This window comes from Ictidomys tridecemlineatus, chromosome 4, assembly GCF_052094955.1.
Source record: "Ictidomys tridecemlineatus isolate mIctTri1 chromosome 4, mIctTri1.hap1, whole genome shotgun sequence".
NCBI lineage: Eukaryota > Metazoa > Chordata > Mammalia > Rodentia > Sciuridae > Ictidomys > Ictidomys tridecemlineatus.
In genome coordinates, this window is record NC_135480.1 from 180,623,756 (window position 1) to 180,644,402 (window position 20,647).

Here is a 20,647-nt window from a genome sequence, read left to right on the forward strand (position 1 = left end):
GCAGCTGCAAGGATGGAATTCCCATTGAGACAAAGAAAACCATAGGGGAATCAGATTTGAGATGGGAGAGAACCCAATTTTGTGGCTGTTAAGTTTGATATAACTTATAAAGATACAGACTCACGTCAAGGAGGTAGTTGGATCATCTGGAGCTCAAGAAATAAGGTCTACACTGCAGATGCAAATTAGGAAACCATCAACATATACACAGCATTTAGGACCAAATGAGATCACTATGTGAATGATTATAGGTGAAGAGAAGGTCAGTGAATGAGCCCTGGGACACTCTAACATTTACAGGTGGCACTGGTGAGGAAGAACTACGAAAAGATACTGAGAATAACCACAGATGTAGAAGAACAGGCTGTGATGTGTTCTAGAAGCCGAGTAAAAGGTGTTTGAAGAAGAGGACAGTGATGGAATATATCAAATGCTTCTAGCAGATGGATGAAACAAAGACAGAATTGACCACTGGCTTTAGAAATGTGCAAGTCACTGGTGACTTCTGTAGGGTGATTTTGGTAAAGTGCTGAAGCCTAATACCTCAGTGGGGCAGATTCAAGGGAGAATGTGAAGAGAGAAATGGGAGGTAACTCCTTAGAACATGATGTAAAGAGAAGAATACAAATGGAATAGTGATAGAGGGGGAAATCAAGTAAACATCTACATGGGCATGTGTGCATATCATACATGCATAGGTGTATAGATTTCAAGTGGAAAATGATGCACTGGTTCTTATGCCAATGGGAATGATCCAGTTAAGTGGAGAAATCATTGATGTAGGAGACATAGGAAAGAATGTCTGGGATAATGCTCTTGAGAAGGCAAAAATGTTGTGTTTTAAGGCACAAGTAGAGAGGTAATGGTCTCTGCTCTGAGAAAGTCAGACAGAATATAGGGGTGGGTGGATATAATAGGAAACACCTGGTTTTAACTCATTTAGGACCTCTTGAAAGGAAATATGGGGGCTGGGGTTGTGGCTCAGCAGTAGAGCCTTTGCCCAGCATGTGCAAAGCACTGGGCTCGATCCTCAGCATCACATAAAAATAAATAAATAAAATAAAGGTATTGTGATGGAGTTTTACTCAGCCGTACAGAAGAAATAAATTACGGCAGTTGCTGGTAAATGGATGGATCTGGAGACTATCATGCTAGGTGAATAAGCCGGATCAAAAAGTCAAAGGTTGAATATCTTCTCTGGTATGTGGAAGCTAGTCCAAAATAAGGAGGAAAAAAATAAGAGAGAGGGAGAGGAAGAGGAAGAGGGAGAGGGAGAGGGAGAGGGGAGAAAGGAGAGGGGGAATGAAATTCCATGAAAATATAAGAACGGTTGGTTGACTACATGAAGGAGAAGAGGGGGAGAGAGAAGGGACAGGATAAGAGAAGAACAGAGGAATGAGTCTAACCTAATTTTCCTATGTACATATACGAATATACGACAGTAACTTTTACCATTATGTATATCTACAAGACACTAACCCCCTTCCTCCCCCACAGAAAATTCTGAAAGTAAATAACAGAAAGATCAATAGATTAAAGAGAACATGGAGAGGAATGAAGAGAGGGAAAGGGGAAATACTGGGGACTGAATTTGAGCCAATTATATTCCATGCTTTTTAAAAATTTTATTAAAATGAATCCAAAGGTTGTGTATAACTAAAAAGGAATAATAAAAATTAAAAAGTAAGTTATAGATCTGATTATACTTTACCCCTAGGTTTTATTGTACTTTCTAAATCAGGTGGAAGGTAGTCTTAAAAGTCCAGGAAGGGAAGAACTTTCTATAAAAAACATTTTAGGTAAATTTCAGTTGAAATGATTAGTGTTTTGCTTTTCTGTTTGAGTTTGTGGGTGTCAGTTCTAAAACTATCTGGACCTGGCACTTAAAAAAATATAATCCTTGGCTGGGGTTGTGGCTCAAGCGGTAATGTCCTCGCCTAGCGTACATGGGGCACTGGGTTCCATCCTCAGCACCACATAAAAATAAAATAAAGATGTTGTGTCCACCAAAAACTACAAAATAAATATTAAAAAATATATAATCCTTTAATTCATCTTAAAATTTCTTCTATTAAACTTTTTATTTTTCCTGGTCAATTTTGGCAAATGATATTCTTCTGGGAATGTGTTGCTAAAGAGGTGCACACAATGTCATTTATGCTAAGTTAGGAATTTCTTCTCAATTAATTTTGACTTTTCATTTAAATTTACCTCTTTGTTTTTTAAAATATATTTTTAGTCATAGATGGACACAATATCTTTATTTTGTTTATTTATTTTTATGTGGTGCTGAGGATAAAACCCAGTGCCTCATATGTGCGAGGCAGGCGCTCTGCCACTGAACCACAACCCCAGCCCTTACCTCTTTCTTTTCTAATTTATTTATTCATTTTTTGATGAGGATATATCTGTGCTCACAATTTATTTTATAATAATAGAGGCATTTAAAGTTATAAATATACCATCAAATATAGCATCTTTATTTCTAATTGTATTAGAGGAAGTGAATAATATATTATAATTTTTTTTTCAGTGCTGGAGATGGAGCCCAAGGCCTCATGCATTCTAGGCAAACATTCTGCCACTGAGATATAACCTCAGTCCCTAAAATGTTTGCTTTTTATTTTTAAAAAATTTAGTATAGTTTTCTTTGTAAGAAAATGCTTGTTTGAGTTTTGTACATGTATAATGGATGAATCAAAAATTTATTTTAGTTTTATATCTTAAATAAAACTTGCTGACTGCGTTTTTTATGTTTTCTGTGTTCTTGATTTCAATTTTCTTAGATTATATGGCAAAGGGCATGTGTAAATCTCACACTTCTTCTGTATGTGTTTAAATTATTTTCTTTCTATTATTTAAAAAAATACTTTAACTGCCATATGCTACATAGATATTTGGTGTAGGTAATATATAGGGTTAAAAAAATTCTATTTTTTTTGGCTGTGTTTTTTTAAAAAAACAGATTAGACAGATCTGTATGTTTAGAAGTGCTTTTTATTGCTTTTTAGATCAAAAGTAGTAAAAGTGGTCCAGAGTTTTGCAATATATATTTTTTAAAAAATTTACTTATGATAACATAATTAATAATCATCTAAGACAACCCTTAAAAGTTGATGGATCGGGGTTGGGTTGTGGCTCAGTGGTAGAGTGCTTGCCTGTGGGGCGCTGGGTTCAATCCTCAGTGCAATATAAAAATAAATAAATAAAATAAAGGTATTATGTCCATCTACAATTTAAAAAAATTAAAAAGTTAATGGATCACAGAACTAGAAATAATTGAAAAAAATAAATAGATAAATAGAACACCTGTTGGAAATGAACCCCTATTCTAGAAAAACAACAACCATCTGGAGCTAAGGAGAGACTTCCCTTTGGATGGGGCATGGCCTGGTCCACCCTGGGCCAGTGGGTACATATGCATCTGTGCCAAGTACCATTCTATTTGTTAGTATTACAAATAAGAGTAACAATGTCTGGTATTTCAATTTATGGCCACTATTTAACATGGTCATAATATTCAAATTAATTTTGATAATGTATGGAAGTTCCTTGGCATGGTGGTAAGAACAAATATTTAATATATGGTAACAGAAATTATTTTTAAATAGCTAACCTTGAATTGTGAACTAAACACTCTGGCATATAATCAAGTTATTTTCCTTCTTTTTTTTGCATTGGAATAGAGTATATATATCATTGGAATTGTCTATTTCTTAAAGATTTGAAAAGCTGTATCAGTGACTCATCCACTTTAGGTATATATATATATATATATTTTTTTTATCTTACGGTCTATTGTGTGTGATCTTTGTGTGGTGGTAAACATTTTGATCATATCTATATTAGTTAATTTTTTTGGTCTACTCAAATTTTCTACTTGTCAATTTTAGCATTTTGTGTTTTAGTAGAATGCCACACACTTTACTGACATTTCCAAATTCACTATATGTATTGTTTTATTATAATAGAAAAACCCATTTTCATATGCTATACTCACCCTGTTATTAGCAACTTGCTTTTTAATGAGGCTTAAAGAGATTTAAATATTTTTTAAAAGCAGCCTTTGGATTTATTTGATCTCATTATTTTGATGTTTTATAATATGTCTTTTATCTTATGTGTTAACCCTCAAGTTTCTTTCTCCCTATTTCCCATGTTTACTGTTTGCTTTTTAGAATTTAATTATTGAAATCTATCAGTTTAACCATGATTATTGCTTTGTTCAGATGTAAATGATTTTAGTATGTTGATCTTTTGTTTTCTAAATAGCTAATAATTGTATTACTGAAATGGTTTGAGCTTTAGTTTTTTGTACTTTCCACATAAAAGTATACTCTTTTTTATTTTTTGGTTCCAGGGATTGAACTCAGAAGCACTCAACCACAGTCACATCCCCAGCCCTATTTTGTATTTTATTCAGAGACAGGGTCTCACTGAGTTGCTGAGCGCCTGCCTCGCCATTGCTGAGGCTGGCTTTGAACTTGCCATCCTCCTGCCTCAGGCTTCCTAGCCTCTGGGATTACAGGTGTGTGCCATTGCACCCGGCTACAGCCTGTTTTGAGTGCTACTGGCATTTTTGGTAAGTATTCCATGCACTTACTGGTGTGAGTATATACATTCTCTATGCAACGTTAACTGCAGTGTTTATCTTAATTTTTCTGATCAATTACATTATTCATGTTTCACTTGATTTTTATTGTTTACTTAATTTGCATGAATAATTTATATTATTCATGCTTTACTTTTTGTTAACTTGCTCTACAATTTACTAGAGCCAGATTTTTAAAAATCTCCCACTAGAAATACTGCTCTCTTAAAGACTTGCAGAACTGTTTCCCCTGATTTTTCTTCTTATTCGGCATATAAAGTTTCACTAGTCTTAGGTTTTATTTATTATAAATCAGTATTTTCCCCTGCTTTTGTAATGGTTCTGTAATAGTCCAGCTGTTTCTAATCTTCATTTGGCAACATATTAATGGACTCTTGTGTTGTTTAAAGGCATGGACATCCTCCTGTGCCCTTTTCATATTCTAAGTGTTTACAGGACATACATTTATTTTTACTTTGATTTTTTTTCACCCATCAACTTCTTTGTATATCATCTTCTCTCGCTTGTTTTCTGTTTCTTTGAAATTTCCCTGTTATCTCTGCTTTTCCCCTAATGTTGCCTTCCATTAATCATATTTGTACATGTGAATATCTATTTTCTCTGTAAAGCCCTGAAATTTATTTTTCCCTCTGGGAAATTTCTTGGTATCATTAAAAAAAAATTTGTATCCTCATTCTTTTGTATCTTGAAAAATGATCTGAATTTCTTTTCCCATGATCATCTCATCATATTTAATATTTTCCCCCTGAGGAGTGAGAGATTGGCTTCATCCTCCATAATGCTTTATCATTTTTTTCTTGCCTGTGAGAACTTAATTTTGTTTTTTGCCTTTGCCTGATTAGAAATCTTTGACAGTATTTTTACCATTGACATTCTCTCAAACTCCTCCTAACCCCTACAGCACCATCTAATTCTTGTTAGTTTACTGGGTTCAGTTGTCAGTTTTACTGGCTCCTACACACTGACTCTAAATATTTGCATCTTGTTCCTTTTTTTATTTGGCTCCACATACATCAACTCTCGATTACAAAACCCATCTCAGTAAAGGCCCTTTGTAATGACACAAAGAAATGTTCTGAAGGTTTCCTATTTTTCTGGGACCGGAGGAGACTTGAGAAGAGACCCATGGACATTTAGAAATCCTATCCTTTCTTCTGATGACTCATATCTGCCTTGAATCTTCCAATAAAAAACTCACATCCTCCAATCTGCACCTTTGCATTTCTCATAAGCTCACACTTACACACACATTTCTCCTCTTTTTTTTTTTTTTACCAGGAGCTCCAAATTATTCTTCTTGGATAGTCTTTTAGAAATCTTATGCCCAATTCTGATTATTTCACAGTCTACACAGACCTTCCGTTGTCTAATTACTAGCTATTTATATTTTTCTGTTTGTATTTTAATCCATGTGTGTGATATTCCTTCATATATCAGAGATTGTCCCTAAACTCTCCTACTCCCTACATTCTCATTTCATGTCTGTTTCTCAAGCTTGTAATTCTTTTTCTTCCTTCCAGTATTTTTAATGGTTTTTGGTATGAGGGTGAATCTACAGTTATCTTGTTAAATATTCTTTGTCTTATTGTACTGAGTTTCTTCCTTTCCTCCATCCCTCTCCCTCTGTCTAATCTTTTGGTGGACTCCATGCAATATTCTGTCCTGTGGGCAGAAAAGCTTATCTGTATCAACTCTTGACCATTCCCACTTGAATTTCTACTTGAATGAACTTTTTCTCTTTAGTTGCCACACTAGTTTCTCTCTCCCTACTCTCTGGAATGCATCTATGTTACTTCCCTTCATTTATTTATTTTCCAGTGTCTGCTTTTGTCAGCCCACCCTTTTTCTTCCAGCCCTGGAGGATCCTTGTCTATATGCCATGGTTATTAGTTTATCTCTCACTTGGTGGCTTGTTTCACAGAAGGAGATCCTTGTGGTATCTGACACATCCTTATGGTATATGACAATATAAATTTAGCCATCTAAGCCACAGAGCTTATCTATTACCCTACTAATGTATTGCCAACTCTTGATTGACTTTGTTTTTCTCACACAGGACCACTCTCCAAATGCAACATTAGATGTAGATGATTTCTTGAACTACATGTAAAATGACTCTTTGAACATCCTAATTTTCCTTAGCAGCCTGAAGTGCAAGTATTTGGCAGTTGATTAACCTCAGCTCTGACTTTTTAGACTGAGATCCTCAAAGGCATGGACTTTAACAGACTACACATCCCTAGAGCCATATCTTTAGAGTTGCTGTCAGGAATGAACACACCCACCCTGTTCCCATTACTCTGCACCATACCACAACAGGCTGCTAGGCTAAAAGAGACTTCCATGTTCATCTAAGCACCAATCACACCAAGTCATCTGAATCCTGGGCATAACACAGTACCTGACTTTGCAATTAAATACATGTCTTCTGCTCAAATCAGACATGTATCTCCTTAGGAGTTCATCACTTTCCAAAAGAATGAGGCTCAATCAGGCAGGAAGCATTTGCATTTGCAATTTGTAGGTTGTTTGAAGCATTAAGATTCTAATACATTTTCCTCCTGAATAATGGATAGTTTTAAAAATAGAAATTAGCTCAATGGGAAGCCTCTCTGATAAGGAATTTAACAGGAATTTAAAACCGCTAAATTTCAATCCTGAGCAGAGGGTCCTATATGCTGTAATCATTTATTATGTTATCTTCTCAAACAATATACAAGGCCTATTTTTTAAAAAGTGGATTTCTATCAGTTAATGGGTAATAGCAATTTACTAATATATTAAATATATGTATATATTTATGAATCACTTGGGTCTATGTTTGCCAATATCTATGAAATGCAGTTACTTACAAGTAAAACTGTGTAGTGGAAGAAGAGCTTCCTGCATTTTCGAATTTTTCCCCCCAAATGACCTATGTGATTAGGTCATAATGTAATACATGCTTTGGGCCATGTTATTATTAGTGTGTGTTGGGATGTGACTGTATCAAGAAATCAAACATATGAATCTGGTACTCTCTTTTTCTTGCTTCCATGTGTTGTAAATGACATTGTTCCCCTGTGATTTCTTCTTCCTTAAGGTATACAACAGTTACCTCTGTTCCATACTCCCAGTCATTGATTTTCCCCTTGTGGCCCTGACTCTTCTTCATATTTATGGTCCATGCTTACCCTTAAACCATTTCTGATCATTATGTGTAATAACCGATTTAATTTATTCTGGCTCTTTTGACTTGGACCTGGTGCTGGCCCAGGCACTGATTTCCCCCGGTATTCTCTTAGAATACCCCCGACAATGGAACATTGTACAGAATTTGCCAGTGAAACAACCCTCTGAAAGTTCGTAGGGCATGGAGATTGAGGTAGTCCTGAGACAGACAGTAATCTGGAATTTAGAGTAAAATCACAACATTAACCCTCTATAACTTTACACTTTTTTGGGGGCGTATCTCCAAAGTTTACAACATGTAAATAAAGTAAAAAAGTTGATAAAGAATATGATTTCTTCTCAGGCAAATAAAAACTTGGGAGTTTCTCTACAATGGAAAAATGCCGGTTTAAAGCCTGCTGGAAAACTGGATTAAATTCATTTGAGCTGTACTTATTAAAATAAGGTCATGAAGGAATACATATTTTCCACTGTTCCTTCTTAAGTCCCCATGATTTAGTGAAAAATTTAGACTTAACTCTTTTTATGACCAAAATGACCAGAGTGGGGAAAAAATTCAAAGGATTTCAGTCAGTTAGTCCAGTGACAGGGAATCCTGATGGAAGTATCTGGAAAGGCAGGTCTTACACATTGCTCCCTGAGATCACGAGAGGTGTTCTCCAGAAGTTTTAATTCCTTGGCAGCTCTGGCTGAGTTAGTTAACCTAGGAGTGAAGCTGGATGCAGTAAGTCACTTACAGCAATGCATTTTTCCACAGGGCTGCAGGGAGCCAATGTTAAGCAGCATCTGACCTCTGGCCTCCACACTCAATGCAACTTCTTTTAAATACATGTTGAAACCTATAGGCTAACTGTTTGGATTTGGCAGATATCTTTAGGACAAGAATCTAACACTGAGGAAATTATACCTCAGATTTTATATTGCTTTTGGAAGAAAGAATATAAGTTACAAAGTAATAGGATCCCAATTAAGGTAGATTTATGTTAATTCCAAGAGTCCAGAACGTGGATTTCGGTAAGCTGGTTTTAATCAAGGTACTAGCTAAGTGACCTTAGGCATACAAACTTAAGTTTTTGAGATAGGAATCCTTGTAGTTGAGAAAATTAAGGTTTATAGAATTTAAATAACTTTGCTAGCATCACAATGCTGCTATGTTATAGTGGTTGTTAGATAGGAATATGCAAAAATAAAATTATACCATGCAGCCTCAAGTGTTGCTGGAATTCTTCTGATATCCAGGAATAAATTGTGGAACATCATCAATTTATATCTTAGGTTTTTTTGAATGGATATTTGTTTTGGTATTTTTTTTCTGAAACTTTTCTAGTATCTCAACATATCTGGCACATAATAGGTTCTTTTAAAAAAATTTTTATTTGTTATTTTTAGTTATACATGATAGTGGAATCTATTTTGATATATTTACAAGAACACAGAATAGGTTCTCCTTTTATAATTATAACTTCACTCTTTTTTTGTAATTTTAGTAGTAGATGGACACAATAACTTTATTTATTTTTATGTGGTGCTGAGGATCGAACCCAGTGCCCTACATGTGCAAGGCAAGCACTCCACTACTGAGCTATAACCCCAGCCCATTAATAGGTTCTTAATAATATGTGCAGAATCAATAATTAAAGGATTTGCTGTTAAGGAAAGGCCAATTAGTCTCTGTATTGCTTGACCATGTAAACATCAAGATGAACATAATTTGTAGGGGAAAAGATTTTAACAAGTTGGATCAAGCTTCAAGGTCAACTGAAAGGGGGACTAGAAATGCCAGCTAGTGCCAGAGAATAATCACAAATAGAAAGGGTATTGGCTCAATAAATAATGATAATCAAATATCCAGGTCAAGAAAAATGGATAAAAGTATAGATAATAAGGTGGGTCTATCCTTTGCTGGTGTGAGAACAGATGCAAGGGATTGTCAGCTTCTTGAGAGCAGAACCCTCTATATATTTTTTACTCTTTGTGTCTCCAGTTGAAGTTTTTTTCTACCTAATATTAGCAAATTTCAATAAATGTTTGAATGAATAAATGAATTAATTATTTCCTGCTTCATAGAACTCTTGCAGGATACAGAAATGAAGTTCAGAAGCTGTTTGAAGAAGAAAGTCAGGATTTCACATCCCTCTTAGAAGCTCAAATAGCTATCAGAATTATAATTACTTAGGCAAATGGTCAGGGACTTTTTCAGGCCAAGGATAAGGGGTATTTACTGGGGTCTATACTCTTAGAAATTTAAAGGGTAAGTGCCCTTGACCTGACTATAAGTAACCCATGAAGGTCTTTCTCCAAGAACAATGGATTCATTAGCAACCAGGGCCTTCAGATCAGCAGGTACAAATCTTATTCCTAGGAACAGCAGGTAAACCCTCAAACTTTTGTTCATTTTTATAAGTTTAGTGTTCATGGTACAGGAAGGAGGGAAATGTGGGCAAGGCTGAAATTAATTTTGTGAAATAAAAATAATTTTGTATCCTAATGGTTTTAAAATTTATTTTCAAGACTTTTATACTCTCTCATTTTATTTAGTTAATTTGTAACAAGACTATAATTTTATAAATGTGTCATGGCTAATGTTCTGCCATTCCGCTGATGTCTACTGTGCTTATGATGCAAACGCTTTTGTATAGCATAAAAAACCCGAGTGCTAGGCTGTCAAATTAATTACTTTTTCCAGAATCATCTCAAATCCTCTTCATATGCAATTAATGCTCCAACAGTACTAAATTTCCTTTTCTGGTCTTGAAAAATCTGCATATGACATTTTCCAGGCCTGTCCATTTGCTCCAAACCTGAAAAATCAATGTCCATCACCAAATGTCTAAGAAGAGTTAGTTATTTCTTTCTCTGTGTTTCTGAACAAATTTTTATTTTTGTTTTGGTACTGAAGATTGAATCCAGGGGTGCTTAACCATGCAGCTATAGTCCAGCCCTTTTAATTTTTTATTTTGAGACAGGGTCTTGCTAAGTTCCTATGGCTGGCCTCAAACTTGGGATCCTCTACCTCAGCCTCTTGACTCACTGGAGTCAAGAGTGTGCCACCATGCCTGGCCACATCTCTATTCTTAAAAATCACACAACCCATTGTTTATAACTCTTGCTTACTTTTAAACCTCATGTGTTAGACTGTCAACTCCAAAAATGGCAAGATTTGAGACTTTATTGACTTCTCCTTAGTTCAACAAATGGTCATTGGTTGGACAGATACATCCTGACACGTGTATTTATGGAAGAATTATTAGAATAATGTGCCAGCTATACTGGCTCCAAATAATTAACATTTAGTAAAGCAACTTGTAAAGAAATTATTAAATATCCCACAAGAAACTGGGTCCCCAAACAGTTTTTGTACATTTAGTTATGATGGACATTTACTCTGGCATGCAGGGAACTGGGAAGAATAAAATCTTTTATACCTGCAATTATGTCTATGTACTCTGCCATTAGAAATGATTTTTCTAGTCTAAAAGTCTATACTGAAAATGCCATGTTTTTGGTGATTCTGTTAACATTTTAAAATGTTAACAATACTGTCAGCCCAAACTGAAAATGACTGTGTGAGAAATGAAAGCTTGCATAACTCTGACATGGCTCATTATCCTCCCGGTTTTTATTATGCAGTGAGGTAGTGGGGTCAGCCTCACAAAATTTAGAAACAATTAAGAAAATTACTATATGCAGATGTGACTTATGGACTGAGAATAACTAACTTTCTAAAAGATTGAATTAGACCAAATAAATAAGGATGATGAAAGATCCACAGATGTTTCATGGCTTAAGGCAGATTTTAAGTTATTCATTATAAAGACTCCTTCCAGGGTTTCACCCACTTCCCTTGACCCTTTCCTGAATACTTTGAAAGTTTCTCTTTGACTGCATTCCTCAGGGAGTTTAAGAAGTCCCAGGCATAGTTTCTGAAGTTCTTTGAGTTCATTTCTCAAACATATCTATGGGGATGAAAATATTGTCACTGACCCTAATACGTTTGTGAATTGCTGCTGGGTTCCAAACTTCACACTCTTCTTTCACAGTTTTCAAAATTTGTGGAATAAAAATGTGGAAATAGTCATGATGAGGTTAGAGATAATCCACTAACTTAACATTCCACACACATACAAAAATTAAAAAAAAAGAAAGAAAGAAAGAAAGAAAAGGGAAAAAAGATAACCAGACAGTAGTATCTATGTAAGAAAAAAGGTGTTTATAATTTAGATAATATTTTTCTACCAACTATCCATTTTCTTCTACAGCAACAGAAAATTTAGGATATGCATATAATAGTAAGTTTCCTTTCCTTCTTCCTTTGTCAATAAATATCTGTTAAGTGCCTGTAGCATGCTAGGTTTTGGATTGGGCTGAATCATACTGTCTCCACTTAATAGAATTTATATTCTAATTCAGAAGTAAGACACAGAGACAAATAATGGTGACAGAGTAGAGTAAGTGCCATCATGTACTTTCAAAGTGCAGGGGATCCTTGTGGAAAGAGGCACGTCATTTTGATATAAACTACATCTTGGGGAACTAGATATATTGGTTGATCTTGATAAAATGAATCCCTAAGATATATGCAACCTAAGTCAACAAATATTCTTTGTTTAGGATCCACACAGAATCATTTTTCTTGTGTTCTTCATTTTACATAAGGACAGAAAGATGGTAAACAACTTAATGTAGCTTTCACTAGTGGTTTTTCTTGTCTGTTGTTTGTGATTCTCTTTCCAAAATAATGCCTGTTTGAAATTATAAATCAAAGCTTTGCTTATATGTTTTCTGTGAAGGGGAATGTTTCTTTTCTTAGATAAAATCCTGAGCTTCAGTTATCTATAAAGAGTAGATTAAACTGGACAGCAATTGTAAAATAGAATAGGTATAGACTTTAATCTTATGGAGACTCAAAGGTAATATCGAGAAATGGAAAGTTCTGATGATGATAGAACATCTAATTTTATCATTAACATATTTTTAAGAAATAAAAGTCTGAATTATTTTATATTTTATCAACAACATTCTGAAAGGAGTTTGTAGATTTTGCTTAGTCTTATATTTGGCATTTAGCATGTTGCCTTGAATATGGTAGTACCCAATCCACAAATGTAAAATTCTGAGGCCCCTCCTTGAAATTTTATTCTTTAAAGGCAAGACACTACGAGGTTGTCTTGTGTTTCTTTGTATGGTCAACTGTCATTGTTCTAAGAGGACTGCCTAAAAGCAGGGCCTAGACTACAGGTGAGCTCTCACCTCTGGAATACCAATAATTCTCTGACTTGGCATCTCTGACCACAGGTCATCCTTTATCAGAAGAAAATCTAGGCCCCTACAAAATATCTTCTTTTCCCAGGTATTATGAAAATCAGTTCCATATGACGGGTTACTCTTTATTTTAAATAAGCTGTTTCATTCTAGCTTTGGAATCAGTTTGAGGTACTAAGCAGAAAGGTGCCTAATTTGAATATATGTATGTGTAATTATTTATGTCCCAAATACTAAATAATAATTGCTAAAAATAAAAAAAATACTCTCATGGAATTTATAGATCTATCTTCCTATCTATGAGTCCATTTATCTATAATATATTCCAATTCCATGGGTCACAGGATCCAGTGCTATATCCATTTTATCCATAAATTGATACAAAACATAAGAAACTAAGACTGAGCAAAGTTGAGTAACTTGATTAGGTAATGGAAGTAGTAAGTCACAGCGCTAAAATTCAAACTCAGTCTAACTCTAGATTCTGTCTTTAATCTTTATAACTGTTCTAAGTATCAAGGCCTTGGGGCAGAGAGAAAAGTATATTTCCTGCTTGAGTAATTTCGTCATCTTTATATATTTAGAAAGATTTTTTTAAGCCTATCTATATCAAAAAGAATAGGCAGGAAAGAAATATTTTTATTTAGTTACCATGAGTCCATATGGTGTTAGGTACTTTTAATGTTAATTAAGGTACTTTAATGTTAATAAGGGTGTCGCTATTATTCTCCATCCAGCTAGTTAGAAAGCTAAGGCTCAGGGGTTTTAAATAACTTGCCCAAACCAATGGTGAGTAAGGGGTTAAGCCAAGGTCTAAAAGCAAGACGGAGAACTCCCTGTCACATTGGGTACATAAAATTACAGCTGATAAATGAAGATACTAACCTTATGTAACTGGAAGCACTTTCAGAAATATTACTAGAGTTTAAGGCTACTCAGAATCATAGGGGACAGATAGGAAAATTTTACTTCTTCTCATGGCCCTTGAATCCTACCTTGATAAATATTGTCCTGAAGTGAGATTTGTCGTTTTCACTTCCATGCAGTTCATCGTGCTGGGAAGGAGAGCAAGTTCTGGCTGGATCATGGTGGCGGTGGCTACTGCTCTGGCGACCAGTTCCATGGCATCTTGCACGTAGTGCTCAAACACCGACTGTGTAGTTTTTCCATGAGCAATGAGCCCTAAGGGTAGACCTTCTGTCCTCAGTTCCTCCACATTCTGGGAATCTCCCAGCACCCAATGAAGCTCAAGGGGTGTTACCCCGAACTGGGTGGTAATTTCAAATATCTGTCGGATACTCTCCATGTCGCAGCCAAACATCACCATGGTGGGGGTGCTGTTCTTAACGCTCTCGAGTTGGACCTGCAGGAAGCTCAAGAGGTCCTTGGTGGAGGAGAGGTTAGCGGTGATGTTGATGATAGACCCGAGGTGGAACTTGGAATTGTTCTGGGTGAGGAGGAGGAAGTCGGTGATGTTCCAGTCTTCCTGGCACAGCAACAAGCTAAAATTGTACCAGTTGTTCATGGTCAGGATTGAGACAGTGACATCAGCATCAGAACTTAATGAATTTTCTAAACTCAGTTGTAGGTGAAGGGGATTCTGTATTTAAAGATACGAAAAAGAAGAATTAGAAAGCATTGGCCAAAGACTGTAACACTGGGTACTTTCTGCTTTCCTATGAGGCTAAATTCTTTATTTTTCCCCTGTGGTATTCAGATACTTCTGTGATAAAATTCCCATACTTTTGGAAAATATGCTTTCTATCTGAGGGAGACATTGATTCCTAACACCTTATTTCCTGACAATTTTTTGCTACGAACACCAGAGGACAGATGGTTCTTGGCCTAAATGCAAGAGGTGGCACACCAAGCATTTGGTCTTTGATTTTTATAAGGCTCATCATCCTTATAGGCAGTTCCCTTTATGCATCCTATTTCTTAGTTTTCTGCTAATAACTCATTTGTTAAGATTTCAGGTGGAATAATTAAAGAAATTACTTTTACTTCCTTTAAAAACTAATAGAAAAACCTTTTCCTCTTCTTCTTCTTCTCACCCCCCCTTTTCCCAAAGATATCTTAATAAGTTCTTATATAAGGAAGTAGGGAAGATGAATGGACCATAGTTCCCTAAATTTCTAGACTCTTGAGTGAAGCACTTCTAATATATATGGAGTTATTAGCAATAGTGTTTCAAGATCAATATGTGTTTCAAGATCAAGTATGATGTTGAAGGCTTGATTATATTTCTGTATCTACTAAGCCTGGATTCTTGACGTGAAATGTAAAATGTGTGCAATTAAACACATTGATGTAGCTTCCATCATGATTCCTTCTATTTATAGAACTCATCAATTCAATGGGGGAAGAGTATCTGGTTTGAAAAGTCACAAATTATTAATCATATGGATGAAGTATAAATGATCTTCCAGTATTAATAAATATGTGAACTACTCTTCCCAAGAGCAGACATTTGACACATTTATCCTTTAACAATGGCAGTCTGAGAATGTTTATAACAATGCCTTGTACATATTGTAGAATAAATATTGGTGAAGTTGAACTAAGTATGTTTGAATTGGGAGTTATTGGAATATTTGTGAGACCTTACCAAACATTTGGGTCAATAATACATGTTCAACAAATAAAGAGGGTTTTCTCAGTTAAATTTTAAGCCCTTGTATAAAATGAAAGTGGCATGGACTCCCCTACCTGCTCCCCCCAAAAGAAAAAAAACAATGTGTAGCAAGAAACAGAGCTAGGGTTGTAGCTTAGGGTAGAGCACCTGCCTAGCACAGATGAGGTTCAATTCCTACACTGCAAAAAAAAAAAAGAGGAAAAAAAGAAAAGAATTTGAGTTGAACTTTGAGCACTGAAAGATTTTGACTTGGGTATAATGAAGGAAGGGATGCTGAGGGTGTTTACAAGAGGAAAAGTATGATCACAGGCAGAAAATGAGAGCACTCATGAGGGTAGATAGGATAGGGGTTTTAAGTATATTCTGAAAATTTGACTTTTGTCTCCACAAATTCAACTTTTTTTTTTTTTTTTTTTTTTTTGTACTTGGATTGAACTCAGGGGCTCTTTACCATGGAGTTTCATTGCCAGTCTAATTTCTTTTGAGGAAAGTTCTAAGTTGCTGAAGCTGACCTTAATACTTGCTGTTCTCCTGCCTCAACCTCTTCAACTTCCCACTGAAGTCTCTGGGATTGCAGTCCTGTGCCATCACAGCAGCCTAAAATAAACCTTTGAGCAAGGCTCCTGATGGTAAAAGCAGTTTGGTGAGGGTGATCTAGGGGAGATTTAACAAGAAGGGAGAAGCAAGGCTTCCAGGATATCAACTAGGTGCTGAGTGGTTAAACTGGAAACTCCTGCTAGTGATGGCAGGGAGGGCAATGAGAAAGGTTTTTCAAATTGAAAAGGACTTAGTGACAAAATCAAATGTCAGAAGCAAAAGAGGGGATGATATCAATACTCAGGAGTCAGTATTCACCAGGTAGCTCCTGGTCTCCAGGCCAAGATGCCAGAGAAGATCTGGAGGTGAGAGGAATGGAAGTTTCACTTCCTCTTTCCTCCTTTTGATGCATATAACTTGCTCCAGAGAGTTCTTTCTGTTCTCTTTTAGCTTTCTCCTTTTCCTTCTTCCTTTTCTTTAATTCTCTTCCAACACAAGAGAACAATGGAAGGCAAGCTCCACATTTAGCTGGCAGGAACAAATTATTCCCAACTATTTTCTTGGCTTCAGCTCCCTAGTTTGTGGCCAGTTTTGTTTTATTTTCTAAAACGTACATAAGACCATATCATTTTCTAGTACTGCAACCTCTGAATTACCCATAGGATAAATTTCATAATCAATAGTATGGCATAAGGGGTCATCCCTACCTCATTACTAGCTCTATTTCCAACATTGCATGTGTGCTGTAGAAGAGCAGAATATGCCACTCCAAAGCACGTCCCTTTAGTGTAAAGATTATTTTGAAAAAAAAAAAAACAAACCTGCAGACAAGAGGAGAAGCTCTGAGAGCAGAGCAAAAGTTAGCTTCTACATGGGGAAATTTACATCTATGAAGGAAACCTTCATTTATGAAAGTTCTCCTTTTTCTGTAGCAGAAAGAGAAGGATGAGTCAATAGAGAAGGTAGCATAAATCTATATAGTGACGCTTACTCATATTTATTTTGCTTTTCTTGGATATTTTCCTATTTCCTGGCTATCTCCTTAGCCACCTTCTATCATCTCAGCTAAAGATGGTATTTAAACACAAAGCCATCTTTTAAAGATTTACTCACTTCCCTGGGTATCTCCCATGAGATACATGTGTTGTTAAATTTCTGTTGTTTTTTCTCTTGTTAACCTGCCTTTTGTTATAGAGATTGTCCCAACTAAGAACAATGAAATATATAGAGAATAATTAATTTTCCACTCCTGCAATGCACACCGACTCAGATCATATGGGACAATTTGTTTCTCTTGAATGGGGGAAGCATTGTCATGCCCACACAAATTTGATTATACTATCTTTCTACCTAGAAATGGATTTGCCTATATTCTTATTCAACTTTCAAAACTCAGCTCTTCCCTGCAGATTTTCAGAAACTATTTTTGCATTGTGTTTACTACTGCTTCTGCTGAGCTTTTTATTTGCTTATATGCAGCTGAATTTCTCTGAAGAAGCCACAACTACACTCAAGACGTTGCAGACTAGCTTCAGCTGAGTAGCACGTCATGGTTGTGGAGAGATGATATGTTCCGTGTTTAGAACTAACATTGTCTAGGGCTATCTTAAGCTCTTTAGAAAAATAGTCATTTACTTTTAACCTTTGTATCTGACCTAACAGCTTTGTGACTATTAGTGAACCTCTGGGGATGTGTTTTCAATTTATCTGATCTCTAGCCTCTGCCAACTCTACGGCTTAGAATTCTGTAAGATAATATCTGAAATCTATAGGAAAGAATTCCCTAATCTGTAGTAGCCTGTCTAACTAATGCCCCCACCAGTGTATTTACTGAATGGCTTTTGTGTGAGGAACAAGTTTTCATGGGAGCAACAATGGGACTGTAATACTTTTCTACAGAGAAAGTGAAATTAACTAATTATATTGAACAGTTAGTGCTACACAGAGAAAATAATGCATCTGGCATAAGAAAGCAGCATGAGATTGAATTAAAGACCCCTTCTCCCTCCCCTCAATGGATAATGATTAATCCGTGTAATCATGCTCTACCCACAAACAATTCTACTGAGAAATTCCAGATGTTGAAGTTAATCATTTTACAGACTTAAGGGACACAATTCTTCAAATAAATATTTATTAAGTAATAGTTTAGAAGCATCTAGTGATATATTATCTGCTTAGCGGCCTCAAATTCATTGTCTTCTATCTCTCCACATGAAATGATAAAGTCACACATGCACAAAGATATGAAAGCTTATAACACTGAAATTCAAACTTGAAAGTATAACTTTTGTCTAAATCTGGGACAAAAACTAAGAAAGTGCTATAGGGCCAAATTAAGAAAAATTGGAAAGAGAAAAATAATAGAAGGGTCTTGCCTTAAAGAATATGAAAACACATTAGAAAATGTAATTGTTGGGCTGGGGTTGTGGCTCAGCAGTAGAGCACTCACCTAGCACGTGCAAGGCCCTGGGTTCGATCCTCAGAATCACATAAAAATAAATAAAATGAAAGTGTTGTGTCCAACTACAACTAAAAAAATCAATATTTAAAAAAAAGAAATGTAATTGTTATACAGCAATAATAATTAAAACACTGAATTACTACCAAAAGGATTAACAGGGAAATAAATAGAACAAATGCTAATGCATGTAAAGAAGAACCTCAAATTAATATAGTACATTAATATATTATACATGAAGAATCATAAAGAAATATGAAGGAAATATGAGATTAAAAGTTGAGAAAATAGATTATTTATCAAAATAAAATTATTAATTACTAATTCTATCATGTATCAAAAACAAATAAGAGCTAAAGGTAAAACATCAAATCATTAATGAAACTCACCAGTCTGTATCATTAATATGCACCAATAAAAAAAGACCAAATATGTCTTAGACATAAAATATGTCTTAGAAATCACAATGGTAAAGAGTAATATACTAAAGTTAATCTAATGTTATTCTGGCATTAAACACCTATCATAAACCAAAAATAACACAAAAAATGAGAACATTAGTAGCAAGTTAGTAGACAAAGAGTTAGGTTTACAAAACATAAAGAAAATTTATTAGTCAAAAAGGTAATAAAATCTTTTACTAAATTCTCTTTCAACCCAGAAAAGTAATTTTAACCTCCCCTAAAGTAAGCCAGGCCCACTGTAAGATAGTTTTGATTGTCTATATAGTAATGACAATATATAAGTAAGTAGACAAATAAGCATTTCATATAATTATAAATAATAGAAATTACTATAAGTGAAACTAATAGGATAGGACAAGATGGAAAGGGGAAGAAAAACACCCAAGGAATAGTTTATTAGGGATGGGCAGATGTAGGTATTAGTGCTGTACAAGCACTGTCTAATTGGGACATTAAGAAAGAATTTGAAAACATTCATCACTATCTAGGTAAATACATACAATGATTTACTGTAAAACATAAACATCTAATTAAAAGTTAATCATTTAACTAAACGTCTCCTTGGGACCATCCATTCTTCTTTGACTATTATTTTTCTAGTCCTAGATAAACAATTGCACCCACCACCTATTCCTATATTCCCTCTGTTTGATTTTGCATTGTTTTCTTTAGTAGCATCTACAATATTCTCATTTAGGTCTCAAGTTGTCCTTGCTCGTGGGGCCACTGCCTTCTTTGGTTAGTTGACCTTTCCTTGTTTCTTTTGAGAAGCAGTGGTTAGGACTTAAGAGTCAGGGAGATCTGTGCATAAATGAGGTCTCCATACTTTATGAGCCATGTGGCCATCTGCAAGTCATTTAGCATTTTGGGGTCAAGTCAGGCTTTCCTCATCTCTAAAATGAAGACAATACCACTTCCTACCTATAATTCCTTATTTGAATTAAATATGAAAATGTGATAATACACACATACACACAAAGTGTCTGGTATAGAATGAGGCCCCGTAAGTGTTAACAGTTGCGGTTTACACGTAGAATTAGTCGTTGTGTTGGAAGTGCTTGCTAAAGTGACTGCAATATGGTCTTTTTCTTTGCTATTGCTCTTTCTTCTGTGTCTCATCTATTTGCAAGCAATGGTCTCAGCAATTGATTGCTTTTACAAATTATCAATGACATCAACTTCTTAGCAGGAAAACAGAAGCTCTATCTCATGCTGGGAGAGGCTATTTATTTGGGAGATATTAACTCCGCAGTACAGTCTCCCCACCCCTACCAACTCTCCTTTCTTTGGTAATAAGTTCCAGTACTGCTTCACCAATTAAGGAGTTTTGGGCATCCACTTCTGGAGATTCCCCCCATCACTCTTTGTTCTCCCAGAGAGACAGATTCAGCTCTTTTCTGGGGGCAGTGAAAGTTTCAAAATCAGAATTGGCTTCAAGAAAGAGCTTGCCAGAGAGCTTTGAGATATACCCTGACAGAAGAAATGAGGTAACAAAGCTGCTTTAC

The 20,647-nt window shown here is 35.4% G+C and overlaps 1 protein-coding gene across 2 annotated transcripts in view; it reads right to left on the bottom strand.

Annotated features, from left to right (window-relative positions):
* Window positions 1-20,647, bottom strand: part of Grin3a (glutamate ionotropic receptor NMDA type subunit 3A) — a 163,678-nt gene that overhangs the window by 104,658 nt on the left and 38,373 nt on the right. For both annotated transcript variants that reach the window (XM_005326338.4, XM_040286111.2), the window contains exon 2: window positions 14,041-14,645. In XM_005326338.4, the coding sequence (XP_005326395.2) occupies window positions 14,041-14,645 (605 nt within the window). The remainder of the gene's footprint in view (window positions 1-14,040; window positions 14,646-20,647) is intronic.